At 36.0% G+C, this 15241-nt stretch overlaps 1 protein-coding gene across 2 annotated transcripts; it reads right to left on the bottom strand.

The window, feature by feature from the left end:
- Positions 1–3851: 3851 nt before the first annotated feature.
- ANKRA2 (ankyrin repeat family A member 2) lies at positions 3852–15168 on the bottom strand. Of its 2 annotated transcripts, none has more exons than XM_036279313.1 (9): positions 14913–15168; positions 12086–12479; positions 11267–11425; positions 9444–9509; positions 6721–6818; positions 6118–6243; positions 5744–5810; positions 4931–5011; positions 3852–4358 (listed from the first exon to the last, which is right to left on the bottom strand). In XM_036279313.1, exons 2-9 carry the CDS (start codon positions 12372–12374, stop codon positions 4303–4305), a joined length of 942 nt encoding a protein of 313 aa, XP_036135206.1. In that variant the 5' UTR covers positions 12375–12479; positions 14913–15168; the 3' UTR covers positions 3852–4302. The 2 variants fall into 2 exon arrangements, with proteins under 2 accessions (XP_036135206.1, XP_036135208.1); XM_036279315.1 differs by lacking the exon at positions 14913–15168 and adding an exon at positions 14802–14819.
- Positions 15169–15241: the final 73 nt, after the last annotated feature.

A 15241-nucleotide genomic window follows, 5' to 3' on the forward strand; every position in this document is an offset into this window, starting at 1 on the left:
GTTCCCGCTAAGGGCATGTGCCTCGGTTGCAGTTTGTCCCCGGCTCTGGTTGGTCGTGCGGGTGGCAGCCACTCGATGTGTCCCTTCACGTCGATGTTTCTCTCTCTCTCTCTTCCTCTCTCTCCCTCCCGCTCTATCTGAACAAAAAATGGAAAAATGTCCTCGGGTGAGGATAAAAAAATAAAAAATAAAAATAATAATAATATTTGGGTTTGTTATCTCAGGAAAAGACTAGTTAATCTGAATTTCCTAAAGTTTTTATATTAGTTTACTGATCAAATAAAATACCACTACCTAATGTTTAAGCTTATAAAACTGTAAATTTGTATCCAACCAAATTGAGTCATAAATTTGACAAACTTATATCACCAATGTATTTTATAGTTTGTTATCTTAAATGTAATTTCCAAAATCCTTAAGCAACTTAAAACTTTAATTACTAATTGTTATTAATGCATACTAATTAGATACCTAAGTAACTTCCAAGCAATATGGAATATTGAAACATTGATTATTAAGCATATTTGGGTTTATAGACTTTTTCTTATTTTTATTTGCTATAGATTGGCTATATCTTTGGGACACAATAAATATGTTCATTTTTACCACTTTAAGAAAATATAAAAGGCATGTATGTGGTTGTAGAAAGTTTTATATTCATGAGCTTTTCTACCCTGCTGAAATGCTTGTATATGACAAATAATCCTCAATTATTTACCTTCCTGTTTCCTCCATGAAATAGAATTACTAATTGGGTTAAAAGTTGTAATTAATAGAGCTGATTAAGACTGTACTACAATCAGTCATGGCAGAGAAATGCAACTGTGGATGTTTCTTTGTTTTTCAAGAAAAAAGGCAATAGTTTTGACCTAAAGTAATGTGTTAGTTTATTCCAGAATATGAGAGCGTAGAGAAAAGATAAAACTTGGGTATAGATAACAAACTGAAGAGGGGATGAAGGAAGGGAATTTTATTTCTCTTGATTTGTAACACATCAGTCTGAAAATAAGCTATATAAATATGTTAGAATTTTGGCAAATTTCTTGCTGTTTTGATGGCCTTATATACAGGATGACCTAAGGGAAAATAAAGGAGATCATAAAATCTTTACTAACCAATTTTACATTAATGCAAAGCTATAATTTTGGTTTTCTTACTGTTAAATGATAAATTGGTCTTAGAGCTTTTAATTAGTGGCAGTAAAGGTTATTCTTTACCTGTTGCATTATCTGCACAGATAGTAGAAATTCCAGGTCTCACCGGAATAATTTCTCTGCTTTGTGTGATTTTGTCTAGTTCTGGATTACAGTCATGTGTGGCATAAGACATTTCAGTTACCGCAGGACCATATATACAATGGTGGTCCTGTAAGAGTATAATGGAGCTGAAAAATTCCTACTGCCCAGTGACGTCACAGCCCTTGTGACACGATGGCCTAGCGCAATGCATTACACACGTGTTTGTGGTGATGCTGATGTAAACAAACTATTGCGCTGCCAGTCATATAAATGTATAGCATATACAATTATGTACAGTATATACTACTTGATAATGATAAATGACTGATACTGGTTCATGTTACTGGTTTATAATACTTAAAGATTAATTTTTAAATCACAAAAAGATTGATCTTGTTAGGTTTGCCTTGGTTATTTAATCATATAGGCCTCAAGTTTTCCTGCAAAACTAGAGCCTTAGCTTACTGAGCAACTAATTAGGCCAAAAAAATTTACCTTCTATTCAGAAACTTTCATAAGTAATCTCAGACTTTTAACACACTTGATTATTTGCTCCCCTATTCCATGGCTAGGGGAGTAAGCCCAAGAAGGTCTTTCCACCAGATTGCACCTACAGGATCACTACATCAGGATATTATTCCTCCCTTCTTGAGGTCTGCAAAATTTGCTAAGGTCCTTAGCTTTCCAGGAAGTGACCTTCCTCACCACCAGTCAGAGTAGGACCTGTTGTCTGTTTTTGCTCAGTATGTTATCCTAGCATCAAGCATGGTGTCTGGTACATAGGCTCCAAATAAATGTTTGTGCAAACAATAACCACTACCTAAAAGGTATTTTATTTTATTTTTTTATTCTCACCTGAGGATATTTTCCCATTTTTTTGTTCAGATAGAGTGGGAGGGAGGAGGGGAGAGAGAGAGACAGACAGAGAGAGAAAGAGAGAGAGAGAAACATTGACATGAGAGGGACACATCGAGTGGCTGCCACCCACACAACCCAACCAGGGCCGGGGACAAACTGCAAGCGAGGTACATGCCCTTAGTGGGAACCAAACCCGGGTCTCTCCAGACTGCAGGCCGACACTCTAACCGCTGAGCAAAACCGGCCAGGGAGGTATTTTATTTTAAAAAGAGGAATTTTACAATTGGCCCTTAAAGAAGTCTCTATTTCTTAAAGGGATTTTTCTGGGGTTTGTTATCAGGGACCTTGAGGCAAAAGATGACAGAATTGGAAAGGGAAATTTTCTTTAAGATATTCTCTGAGATCTGTTGGTTGTCAGGACTAGGAGTGAAGTGGTTATTACAGAGACCATCTCAGCATAGGTCGTTGGGTTGTTCTTCAGTTGTCGAAAGCATGTGCAAGCAATACTCAGAGTGATGTGCCCAAACGGATCACTGGATTCTGTTAACTTCATTATATAAGCAGGAACTAACACTTCATGGATATGTGCCATTAGTAAGGAAAGGAACCAAATGAAAGGGTGAATGGTTTTAGGTAAATGGCCCAGAAGTGCTAGAAAATTGTTGCCCAACTGACAATGGGTGAAAAACTAGTACTATTTTCACATACTATTTAGATTGCCTTTGGAGTGAACATTTATTATTTTTCTCTCCCGTGGTTTTCCTTTAGGCACCTTTGTCCTGCATTCCAGGTGGTCTGGGGGCAATGGTAGATTGTTAGCCAGTCATCCCCTTCTACCCCCAACTCCATATAGCAGTACATTTACATGCTATCTAAACCACTTTCTGCTTCCTGGAAATTTAAATCCTGAGGAGAATAAGCAAGGCGATTTAAGCTAAATACATATTACCACAGCAGCATTCAAAGTGACTGGCTGTGATTTTCTGATTGAGATCCCTGGCCTAGTTTCATTTCTTGGTTATTGCCTGCTTCTTCAGCTTTTCCTTCCAGCCTGCATCTTCCCAATAATTCCCTTTTGCTTAAATGAGATAGTTTATGTGCCTTACAACCAAAGTATCATAACTGATATAACAAACATTTTCCAGATGAAGTGATTTAATGCAAGTCCCACGCTCAGAATTGAAGTTAACTTCGAGTGCACGGCTGTCTTCTAGGTTCTGGTGTAACACAAGTTTATAGTGTTCCTTTAGTAGAATTAAAGAGCATCTTACTTTTATTGAAGAAGTGAGTTATTTTCACAGAAGACTTTTCCTGCTGGAAAACTTATTTACAAGAGAAAATTATTATAAATATCCTTGTAGAAATGACAATCAGTAAATTTCTGTTGACTGACTTACATTCAATTTTTTTTTTTAAAAAACCATGTTTTTCTTGATTTTTTTTAGAGAGAGGAAGGGAGAGAGAAAGATAGAAACATCGATGTGAGAGAAACATCAACTGGCTGCCTCCTGCACACCCCCTACTGGGGACTGAGCCGGAAAACCTGGGCCTGTGCCCTGACCAGGAATCAACCGGGACCTTTCAGTCCATGGGAGGACACTCAATCCACTGAGCCACATTAGCCAGGCACATTCAATTTCTTTTATTTATATTGTTTGACCTAATGGAGTGTTGTGGCAGGACAGAAGGGTTAATCTAAAAATCCTAAATCCCTTAATAACCTTATGTAATTAAAAAAAAAAACAGCATGCAAACTAACAGAAAATGTACTTTATTTATAACATTTTGTAAACAATCACACTGTGCACTTTCAATTTAATAATAACATTTTTTCCTATGGATTTATAGCAAACCCTATATAAAGTCAATGAATTAATACAAGAGTAAAGATGAAAATGGTAGAATAATTTTTGAAAATGTTAAATTACAGCACTTGATACAAAGACAGATTATCTGTACCATAAAAATTTACACACCACAAAACATTAATTTATAATTTTAAATATGCCATAAAACACATTTATAAAAAAGCATCAACATTAATTTTATTATAAACCAGTGAATTACTCAGAGGAATATTTATTAAAACTTAGTAAAAATCAGTAAATATTGCAACTGAGGTAAAAACTTATAAGTAAACAAAACTATCATTTATAAGGGCCAAAAAGTAAACAGAAGGGCAGACAATGTTTTCTGACGGCTCTGTCTACTCCTTGATATTTTGAAGCAGCTTCAATAAATGTGACTCAATAACCTGTTGAACTAGAACAGATAAGTGATCAAGACCATAGCATGTTGATTTAAAAATTTTTTAAAAGAATTATCACATTTAATTTACATCTCCAACTTTATCCTAAAATAAAGTTATTTCTAGGTAGGACATACTCACATTCTTTTGGCAATATTTAAATATACTTAAAATTTAGCCTCTCACTGACTTAGTAATTGCTCAAATTATTGAATATTCTGTTCTTGGTTTCTAAATTTTGAAACTGAAGAAGAGTCCAGAGCATAAGGTTATTCTAAGGAACACAAAAGGGCAACTATGAGAGCATTTTATAGTTTGCTACAAAAATGTTAAACACATCTTGTAAATAGATGTGCACTTATCTTCCAGCAACTAATTATTTGGTTTGGTAAAAAGTAATAGTAACAAACTCATTTCTAGACTTTGTAGGAATTGACTGATTCTGACCACAGTTAAAAGTGTATATCAGGAGTTAGGCTAACATGCAATGTTCTATGACTACAGCAATGAAATTGGTTTGGATTGCTAGTTTGTACTATTTACAGAGCTTTACTCAAATGAAACCTGAGCATTCTGAAATACTTACCACTTCTATAGCCAAGGGCTACAGCCAAATCCATAGAATTATATCCAGAGTCAGTTTCAGTTGTTGGGTCAGCTCCATTTTCTATACCAAAATAGAAAAATCTATATAAATAAATGAAAATGTGGCTATGTTTGTCTATTACTGACTCATGTGCAAAATAGCAAGATAGAGTTTCAGAAAATCTGGAGAGTATCCTCAGGATGGTCTGACAAAATAGAGAGTATATGGAGTGCACAGAATTCACTTTGGTGGGTTGAAGGGAAGACACTTCAAACAAACAAGCATCCTCTGGAGCAGCTGAAACTTCAAACTAGAGACAGAATTTATGCACAAAGATTCTGCAGACAGGGAAAACAACTGTGGATTCACACGTGATCTCCAAAAGGAAAGCAACCAGGACAAATGCTCCAATTGCAGGCATGCTGTGTGATGGAGCTGCTTCTCACACGGGCAACACTATGGTAGCAACCATGGTGAACAGCAGCAGGATTAATGCATTTTACAGTAATTAATGATTCTGCTGAGTAATATGAGGGGAGGCCAGCTTGTAAAAAGTAAAACAGAGTCAGCCCTGGCCAAGTAGCTCAGTTGCTACACCAACCAGACTGCTACACCTACATGTGGGTTCGATCTCTGGTCAGGGCACATGCAAGAATCAACCAATAAATGCATCAATAAGTGGAACAATAAGTAGATGTTTGTTTCTGTTTCTTTCTCTTCTCTCTCCCGCCTTTCCTCTCTCTTTCTAAAAATCAACAAAAAAGTAAAATAAAGTCCTCATATTTTCTAAATATTTTCATTTTTATTGCTTACCTAAGAGCATTTTTACACATTTCACATGATTGCCATGTACAGCATAAAGCAAAGGTGTGCCTCCATTCTATAAAAAAAAAAAAAAAGTGATTTAGTTTGTCCAGATGAGCAAGATTTAAAGAATTTAATGCTGCTGTGAGAAGTTTTACTAAGAACTGGGCATGTAAAATAGTTCAAGGTAATTTTAATATTTTGTGAAGAATACTTAAATCAGAATTAGTAACTGAGTTTATGTCATTAACTTTTTCTTCTAGGTGTTTAATTAACTAAATTAATTATTCTTCCAAGTGTTAAATAAACCTTTTATGTTTCCCCAAACCAAATAAATCCTAGAGTTTGTTACAGTAATTTAAAAATCAGTGTCATAGACTTACCCAATCATATTCATTTACATCAACTCCACAATCAAGCAGCATTTTGACGATATCTGTGTAGCCTTTACTGCAGGCCAGGGACAGTGCACTTTCTCGACCTTTTCCTAAAAGCTGGGGGTCAGCACCCTGCAATGGGAAGTGGAGATACAAAACTTTTCAATTAATTTAAACAAGAATATTGTTTCTGTCGATAATAATTACAGTTCAACACTTAGGTTAGGTAATGTTCTGGGGTTAATAAAGAAATAATGCAAACTTTCATGAATGCTCTTGTTATCAAGGTTGTCTGGATGTCTCTATCTCAATCCTAACTCTCCTTTCACTCTGGAGTCAAATTATGTCTCCTCTATGAAGCTTCTCCTACCAGGCTGACAGTACTCTGTTCCCACTGCACTTAGAGGGGGCTGGGCTTTAAATGCTCTCTCACTGGTCCGTGTATTAGTCTTGCCTGCCCAACTATATCTAAGTTCCACAAGAATGTGATAAGCATTTAAAAGTTTTTTGGATCCTCTACCAATACATCTAGTTGGCTGTAAACTTTACTAAAGACTTAACTGCTTTTAAGTAACTGTACATATACATTTTCTGAGGCATTTTCCTTACATTCTGAAGTAGAAACTCTACCACAGCTATTTGCCCGTGTGCTGCAGCCCACATCAGAGGAGTAAATCCTTCTTCATCCGTGTGATTGATAACATTTTCTATTTAAAAGAAAAGCAATTTTTGTGATCTAATTTAACAACCACATATTAATATCACTATGAAAATACTGGCACTCTAAAAAGTTGATTATAGTACTCAGTGAGGATCACTTTGTGCTGACTTGTGTTCATTGAAGTCTTGTTATGTGTTGTGCAATTTGCAGTTTGACTGTTTTAAAATGTGCCTCAATGTATACACTGAGTTCAAATAGCTTGTTATTTAAAGTATAAACTACTAGACAGGACATAATGCTAGGTACAAAGTAGTTCACAGAACACTGGGCTTGGAATCAGGAGACCAGAGTTTGAATCCTGGTTCTGTCACTTTCTAAAAGTGTGATTCTGGGCATTTCACTTAATTTCTTCAATACATAGAATAAAACCTTGCTTATCTCAATGTGTAGTTGGGAGGATCACAATATAAATGAATTTATATAATAGCCCTTAGAATTACATAAATGTATCCTATTATAAAAACTCCAAAATGTTGTTAAAGTTATGTTCTAGTCTATAACTAACATTGCTGCCTTTAAATTTCATTCATTCTTGGTGGTTTACTAAAATGATATAATGTGAATGAAGACTGAGTAATTTGAAAGACAGTACCATGCAATTCTGCCTTAAACCAAATATTGTTCCCCAGATTTAGTCTACTAGTTATCAAGTCCAGTTTTCCCCCAAATTTATTTAGTAGCTTGAGAATGAAACCTTCAAATATTTATAAATAAACAGAAATATAATGAGGAAGTAAGTTTTTCTTATAAAAGAATGATTAAAAAAAAAATCTTAAAAAAATTTTTTTTTTCTTTATTGATTTTTAGAGAGAGAGGAAGGGAGAGGGAGAGATAAGAACATCAATGAGAGAGAACATCGATTGGCCACCTCCTGCATGCCCCTTACTGGGGATCGGGCCCACAACCTGGGCATGCGCCCTGACCAGGAATCGAACCAGCAACCCCTTGATGCATGGGTTGATGCTCAACAACTGAGCCATACTGGCTGGGCAAAAATAAACATCTTTTATCATGTACATTGTATTCAATCAATAAAACTGGGACAAATGACTATTTGGAAAATGAAAATAAATGTAAAGCTTGATCTTTATCTCATTACACCAAAACATATTTCTATGTGTCAAAGATTGAAATGTAAAAAGAGCCCTGGCTGGTTTGGCTCAGCGGTTAGAGTGTCGGCCTGCGGTCCTGAGAGACCCGGGTTCGGTTCCCGCTAAGGGCGCGTACCTCAGTTGCAGTTTATCCCCGGCCCTGGTCAGTTGTGCGGGTGGCAGCCACTCGATGCGTTCCTTTCACATCGATGTTTCTCTCTCTCTCTCCCTCCCACTCTACCTGAACAAAAAATGGAAAAATGTCCTCGGGTGAGGATTAAAAAAAAAAAAGAAATGTAAAAAGAAAACCATGGAAGTTCTATAATAAGGCATGAATGAATTTATTTATAATTTTAGGGTACAAAATCCTTTCTAAGCAGACATAAAACTCAGAAGTCACAAGGAAAAAAGTAAATTTACCACCTAAAAGCATTAAGTACAGCCTGGGCAGTGAGGCTCAGGGGCTGAGCATCTACCCATGTACCAAAAGGTGGCCGTTTGATTCCTGGTCAGGGCACATGCCCAGGTTTTGGGCCAAATCCTCACTGGGGGGCATGCAGGAGGCAGTACATCGATGTTCTCTCTCATCGATGTTTTTCTCTCTCTCTCCCTTCCCCTTCCTCTCTAAAATCAATAAAGAAAAAAAATATTAAGTGTTTATTTGAAAATCATCATAAAGTCAAAGGAAAAATCACAAACTGGAAAAAAAAATATGCAACATAAACAACAAAAAGCAAATTTCTTTAATCTTGATAAGGGTTCACAGAAAAGAACAAAAAAGGAAAATATACCATAATTTAAAAAGTGTAAACAAAACCAGGATGAAATACTATTTTTAGATTAGTGTGATCATATCCTGTGACAATGAGGGTAAGGGGAAATAGAAATAGCTCTGGTGTGAAGATAGGACAAACATCTGGCAATACAAATAAAAATGAGAATTTATATACCTTTTAACCCAGCAAATATTCTTGAAGAAATTTACCCCATGGATATGTTTAAAAGGAATACCAACAATATTGTTACTTTATAGCAACAAACAGAATCATTAGAGGAACTAGTTAAAAAATAAAAAAACAAAATATATGTATATGTAACACAATGCAAAATCTTGGACCTATTAAAATAATAAAATAGATCCTCATGTGCTTACATGAAAAGACTTCAAAAATATTAAGTGAAAAAAAGTTAAGTGTGCAGTATTTTTTTCTCCAGTGTATATAAGAAAAAGCACATATTCTTACATATAACCCCAAATATAAACAGAAACGTTTCCTAGAAGAGTTTTCTGAAATATAAGAAAATTATATTTGCTTTTGGGGAAAAGGCTAGGCTGGTAAGGGAAGCTATAACTTTTATACTTTAGAGTACTTAAAAAAAAACACACAACAACTATTACCTGCCTGGTGAGATTACATACCTTTTTTTTTTGTCTTTATATATTCCTGTATTAAAAAAATAACAAATCCGATAAATCCTATTACATTTGTTTCAAATACATTTAAAAAACAGGCTATTACCTTGTTCAATACGAGTAGCCAGGTAGAGCATCTCTCCCTGAGCAGCTAACTGGTGAACAGATAAAGCTGAAACAATACCATAAAAAGTTTCATGTATGCATGTAGACTTTTGTACACTTTCATCATCTCATTGCTCATGTTGGTGCAGCAATTTTCTTTTCTAAAAACTATCATTTGATTGCTTAAAAAAATCTAACTAAAATATACCCTAACATTGCAAGTAGTCATTCTGTACCTGAGAATTGACTCTTATATGTTTAAGGTAATTCTGACATCTGCAAAATGTTATTACTAATTAATATGCAAATTATTATGATCAATTACTAACATTGCGTATTGTTACTGAGCTTATCCATCAAAGAAATGGTTTGGGTACTTAATTTTTAAAATGCCATCTCTTTTTCAAACTTATAAGGAAGTGGGTCTACAAGATAAAGACACACCTTTGTCTTTTCTTTTTTTAAAAAAAAATTTTTCTTCTTTATTGATTTTTTAGAGATAGAGGAATGGAGAGGGAGAGAGAGACAGAAACATCGATGAGAGAGAACATGGATTGGCTGCCTCCTGCATGCCCCCCACTGGGGATCGGGCCCACAATCTGGGCATGTACACTGACTGAGAATTGAACCGGCGACCTCTTGGTGCATGGGTCGACGCTCAACCATTGAGCCACACCAACCGGGCTGTCTTTTCATTGATTAAATTCACTGAAGTCCCAAATATCATTATTTCAAGACTGTGGGTTTTTCTTAACTTTAGGAGGAGTGAGGTAGTTAGTGGATAACTGACATTGAGAATAAATTCTTGAGTACAGACCTAGCTGTGGTTGATTTGGATGTGTCCTTAGATAACTAATTAAACATTTTTGCCTGTAACATGAGGTATGTGAAATACATGATCTCTAGATGTTTTGAGCTAAAAAATTCTATGGTTGGAATATTTTAAGACAATTTCTCTACTTTAAACAAAGCCAAACAAGCACTGTTCTATGAGAGTTCATATTAAAAATTAGTATCACTTGATCCTTGATTGCAGTGATATGACTGGGTGGCCTTAATACAGAAAGGAAAGCAATTGGGAGGCACACACAAATTTTATACAAGTAAAATAGAAATGGCCAATAGGTGGAGTGAGTCATATGCTACAGCATGCGATTCAGAATCAGGAGGGATATAGTGTTTCCAAAGTAAAGATATATATTTCACCATGCATTAGAATATGGATGCATTTACATTATATTCTCACATATAGTTCCTAACATCAAATTGCTAACTGGGTTCCTCTCATTAACTTACCCATACTATACAGAATATAGTTTATATAGAAAGCTTCATTTTATTTCTTGTAGAATGATTATACATTTAAAAAAAAACTGTGGACTAAAACGTAAAAAAAAGGTAATTTCATATTTATATTATTATATTCAAATTCAAAATTACAGTAGAACTCACTCAGCTCTTACTACAAATAACTTGTGGATTAGTGATTTAGTTTATAAGCAAATGTGAAGCCTTGCACTCCAAGAACACAAAAACACAATAGCTTACTTTGCACAAAGCTTAGAATAACTCACTGTTTTTATAGTAAACTACAAAGCTTTTAAGAATACTTCAAGTATTTGTTTTGAACAGAGAAACATAAAATATGAACTATTTGAATATGCAATAATTTGTGGAAAAGTATTAAATTACTATAACTACAGCTTCACTTCAGCTTTCCAAAATGGAATATGCATTTAGTGAAATTAATTTTTCAAAACCAAACTCCTGAAACCATTATGTTAGTAAAAAGAATAGTTTAATACAACAGGGGGAAATACTTACAGTTTGCTAAGAGAGGTGTGGTTGACACCTCATTTCCTCTGTGTTTGTTGGTTAAGGTAGTTGACTGTTTTATGGGTGAGAAGTGCTTTGTTGTAGAGGGAGTGTAGACATGCCTCACTTGGATTCCCGGAGAAGGAGATGTATGAATATTGCATTCAGCTAAGTAAAATAAATGTAAACACATTAAAATAATATTTTAATGACAAAGTATTGCAAAGTTCTATGTCAATGTTTACATTAAAAAAGAACTACATGTGGTATATAGTTAAGTTTGTTTCTCAAGTGATAGTAAACTATTTTTTGCCATAAAATGTCTGTACTACCATAGTGAATGCTCCAGAAAAAATTTGTATTAATGTTGAGCAATTTTATTCTGGAATTAGTATTTTTACTCAATAGATTGTTATAAAAGTAAATCTACAGTATGATGACAGATTTCACTGAATTAAAGCACAGGAAGGACGCTAATGCTAATAAAGTATTCATAGAAAAGGGAATATTAGGCTAATTCATTTTTAAAAGGCACCAATAATATTTTTCTCCTATGACTTAAAAAAGAACAATAAGGAACTTTATTAGAAAATTTCTAAATAAACAGAAGTTAAGCAAAAAAAAAAAAAAAATCAGCATGTACTTATAAACATTATATAAACATAAAGTAATTTAATTTTGGTTTCTGTGAGATTCTAGATAATCATATTAAAAATGACTTCCAAACTTACTTCCCAAACTCAAAATCTCATTAGAAAGGAAAGAAAAAACACACACCAAATAAATAAAACCAAAACAAATGCAGATATTTATACCATAACTTTCAACCTTTAAATAGGACAGATGCCACCTCCAGGTCAGAGTTAACCTGATCTTGAATATTTTTACTATCCTCTTCATTTAAGGACTTCACAAATCGAGAACACACGTTCATATCAAATCGGTTAGGCAATATGAATTTCATTCCCATGGCAACACCCTGAGCTGATCCTTCTTCTGCATTCGAGTCCAGCTGATGTTCTATTTTAATGTCTGGCATGCCAGTTAGACTATAACTGCTGGGACACTCTTCTACTATCAGCTGGGCTCCAAGATCCAGATTTGCTGATGTAGCCATGATTTCAACTGTAGTTTCAATAATTAAAACATTTCTTCATAATTTCCTCTTGGTTTTTTAAGAGTGGTATCCAGTGTATTTTTGAAATTTGTATATTAAAAAAATCTGAAAGAAAAAAAATTAAAAATATTATATCAACTTAGGTAAAAGTGCATAAAATAATAATTTTTAATCAAGTGTGCAAACAATGCTCTTATAAGCACCTATTAATAACAGAAAGCATACAATGTTCATAGGGAGAGAACCTGGATATAAATCCAAGCTTCACCACTTATTAGCTGTGTGAACCTGTGCAAGTTACTCAACCTCTCTAAGCCTTAGCCTCACTTGTAAAATAGGGATACCACCATTAACCTCACAGGATCCTGGTAGACCAAATAAAATACAGTAACATTTTCACCTCCATCACTAGGTTCTAACAAATTTTAGTCACCCTTTTCTCCCCTTTCCTATTCCTGAATATTGCCAAATGCATAAAAGATCAAGCTAACAATAAAACATAAACTTTCATGTGAAAACTTTAACCTCTCACCTTAGGTTCATTTTTAGCATGCTATGTTTATAAGTGGCTCTCAGTTTGAATTTAAGGTACAACTCATGTTGTACCCAAGTGTATTGGAATCCACAGCACCTGTGATTCCTGGATAGTGAAAGACTATACAAAGCTTTGGTTATGATAAACTGAAATTATAGTTCTTTATCAGTTTTTGTGCAGATCTTGTGTTACCAACCTAATTTAGGTTTTTGTGAAAATAAAGTGTGGAGATTATAGATTGGCTTCCTTTGCTTTAGCATCTCTAGGACAACAGGATCTCAACCTTTGTAATAAGTATTAAGAATGATTTAAAAAAATATATAGTAATGTCGAGACGTGAACTCAAAAATACTAACTCTCAAAGCACAGATTATAAGCACATTTGTTATTGAATCATTTACTATTATTTTAAAATTAGTTTTCAGTAATCACTGGCACTTCCCTATGAACCTGAATATAATTTTAAGAGACATTTCACTGTTGTACCTAAAATTGGTTCTAAAAAAAGAACTCTAAGATATATAATTGTCCTAGATTATAATCACTGAGACATGAAGACAACAGTTAATTATTTCATGTTAGCGTTTACTGCCTCTTAGAAGTTTTGAGAGGGTGTAGGGTGTTTAAAATAGAAGAATTTAGGATCACAGTGAAGCAGAGGTTGGCAAACCATACATTTACTGGTAAACATTCTCCAAGAATGATCCTTATAACAATCCATTCCATACATTTACTGGTAAACATTCTCCAAGAATGATCCTTATAACAATCCATTGAGTATTCAGGGCAGGTAATCATTATGTCCACCACAGAGAAGAGGAAATGGGAGCTCATGAATTATGAGGGACTATCCAGCTCTCCTCACTCCATCACACTGTCCACTACAATAAGCAGCAGCACTAAACTAATCCAAAACCTCCATGGGAAAAAGAGTTGAAGAAATAACAAATTGTAATAATAATCTGAAAAAAAAGAAAGTAACAGATAACAAAGTCAATACACTTTAGCAGAAACAAAGAAGGAAACCAGAGTAGAATATAAGATATGAACTGTGTTTCCTTAGCTGAGAGTCAGCCCTACTGACTCCTACCCTGAGGAGGCCTAAGTGCAACTCCCCTGGGCTCTCTCAGCACCTGAACATATTTCATCCTCTTGAAGATTTTCATTTCAACACCCCCAAAATGAAAAACTCCTCTAGAATGGGGACTAATCTTACTAATTTTGCACACAAAACAGTGCTTGGTCCTATCAGGTATTCCGTAAATATTTTTTGCTCTAAACTTTAACATGTGTCATATTGTTTTCTATTCTGAAATGACCTTGCATGAAGCTCAACAGACATTGCTGATTACATCCTGCGTTCCATTCCCAACAACACTACTAACTAGCTGTGCAATCCTGGACAGACAAATCATGTAAGTCTTCTGAGATTCATTTTATTCATCCATAAAATAAAGATGGTTGAAATAGGCATCTCTAATAGACTTTCCAGCTCTAAACATCTTCCATGTAATAAATCAGGGATTATAGATGGAACCACGGGTCTTTGAAGGGAGGAGTGAAAATGTATTTGAGGGAGGAAGGAGCAGAAATAGAATGCTTATCTTGGCACTACTCTAGTGAGAAGCAAAGTTCACTGGTTACGCCAAAAATTTGAATTATAGGAGGGAAAAAAGGATGATCGGGAAGAGAAGGCGGTGAGAAAGGAGGGAAGGCCAAGGATCCCCTCGATCTGGCAGAGCCCAGGGCCAGAGAGAGAGCCTAACGAGACAAAGTGGGCAACTGTGCTAGTCCGCAAAGGGCGCTAACAACAGGTGCCTCCCGGTTCTTCCTAATCCTGGAATTGTCCTACAAGGGAAGGAAAAGTGCTATGAAAATGAATGATGCCTCACAGGCGACAGGGGTCCCGGCGTCCCAGGGCAGGAGCCCGCTAGGGGGGAGACTGCAGTGGGGAGGGAAGTCCCGGCGCGGCTCGGGGACGGCTGGCGGGCACTCTGGCTCACCCGCGGCGGGCGGGTCCAGGGGACAGGGGCCTGGGGCCGACCGGGTGGGAGCGCAGAGCCTCGCGACCACCTTCGACAGCCAACAGCGAGTTGGGCCTTTCCATCAGCGGCCACAGGTTCACTACAGGCCCTCAAGCCCCGGCTTGTTTTGACCGCGACGTCACTTCCGATTTCTTCTTTCGCTTTCGGGATAGAAAACGTCCCGCATCACTGCAGCCGCGAGGCTTTCCGGGTCCTTCCCGGCCGCTGCGCCGCGCGGTGCTGGACGCCCGAGTACTACAGAGGCAGGGTCATTTCAGTGGGCCACTCGGACCAGTGCCAGGCCCGAG

This window comes from Molossus molossus, unplaced genomic scaffold (assembly GCF_014108415.1).
Source record: "Molossus molossus isolate mMolMol1 unplaced genomic scaffold, mMolMol1.p scaffold_m16_p_3, whole genome shotgun sequence".
NCBI classification, from domain to species: Eukaryota; Metazoa; Chordata; class Mammalia; order Chiroptera; family Molossidae; genus Molossus; species Molossus molossus.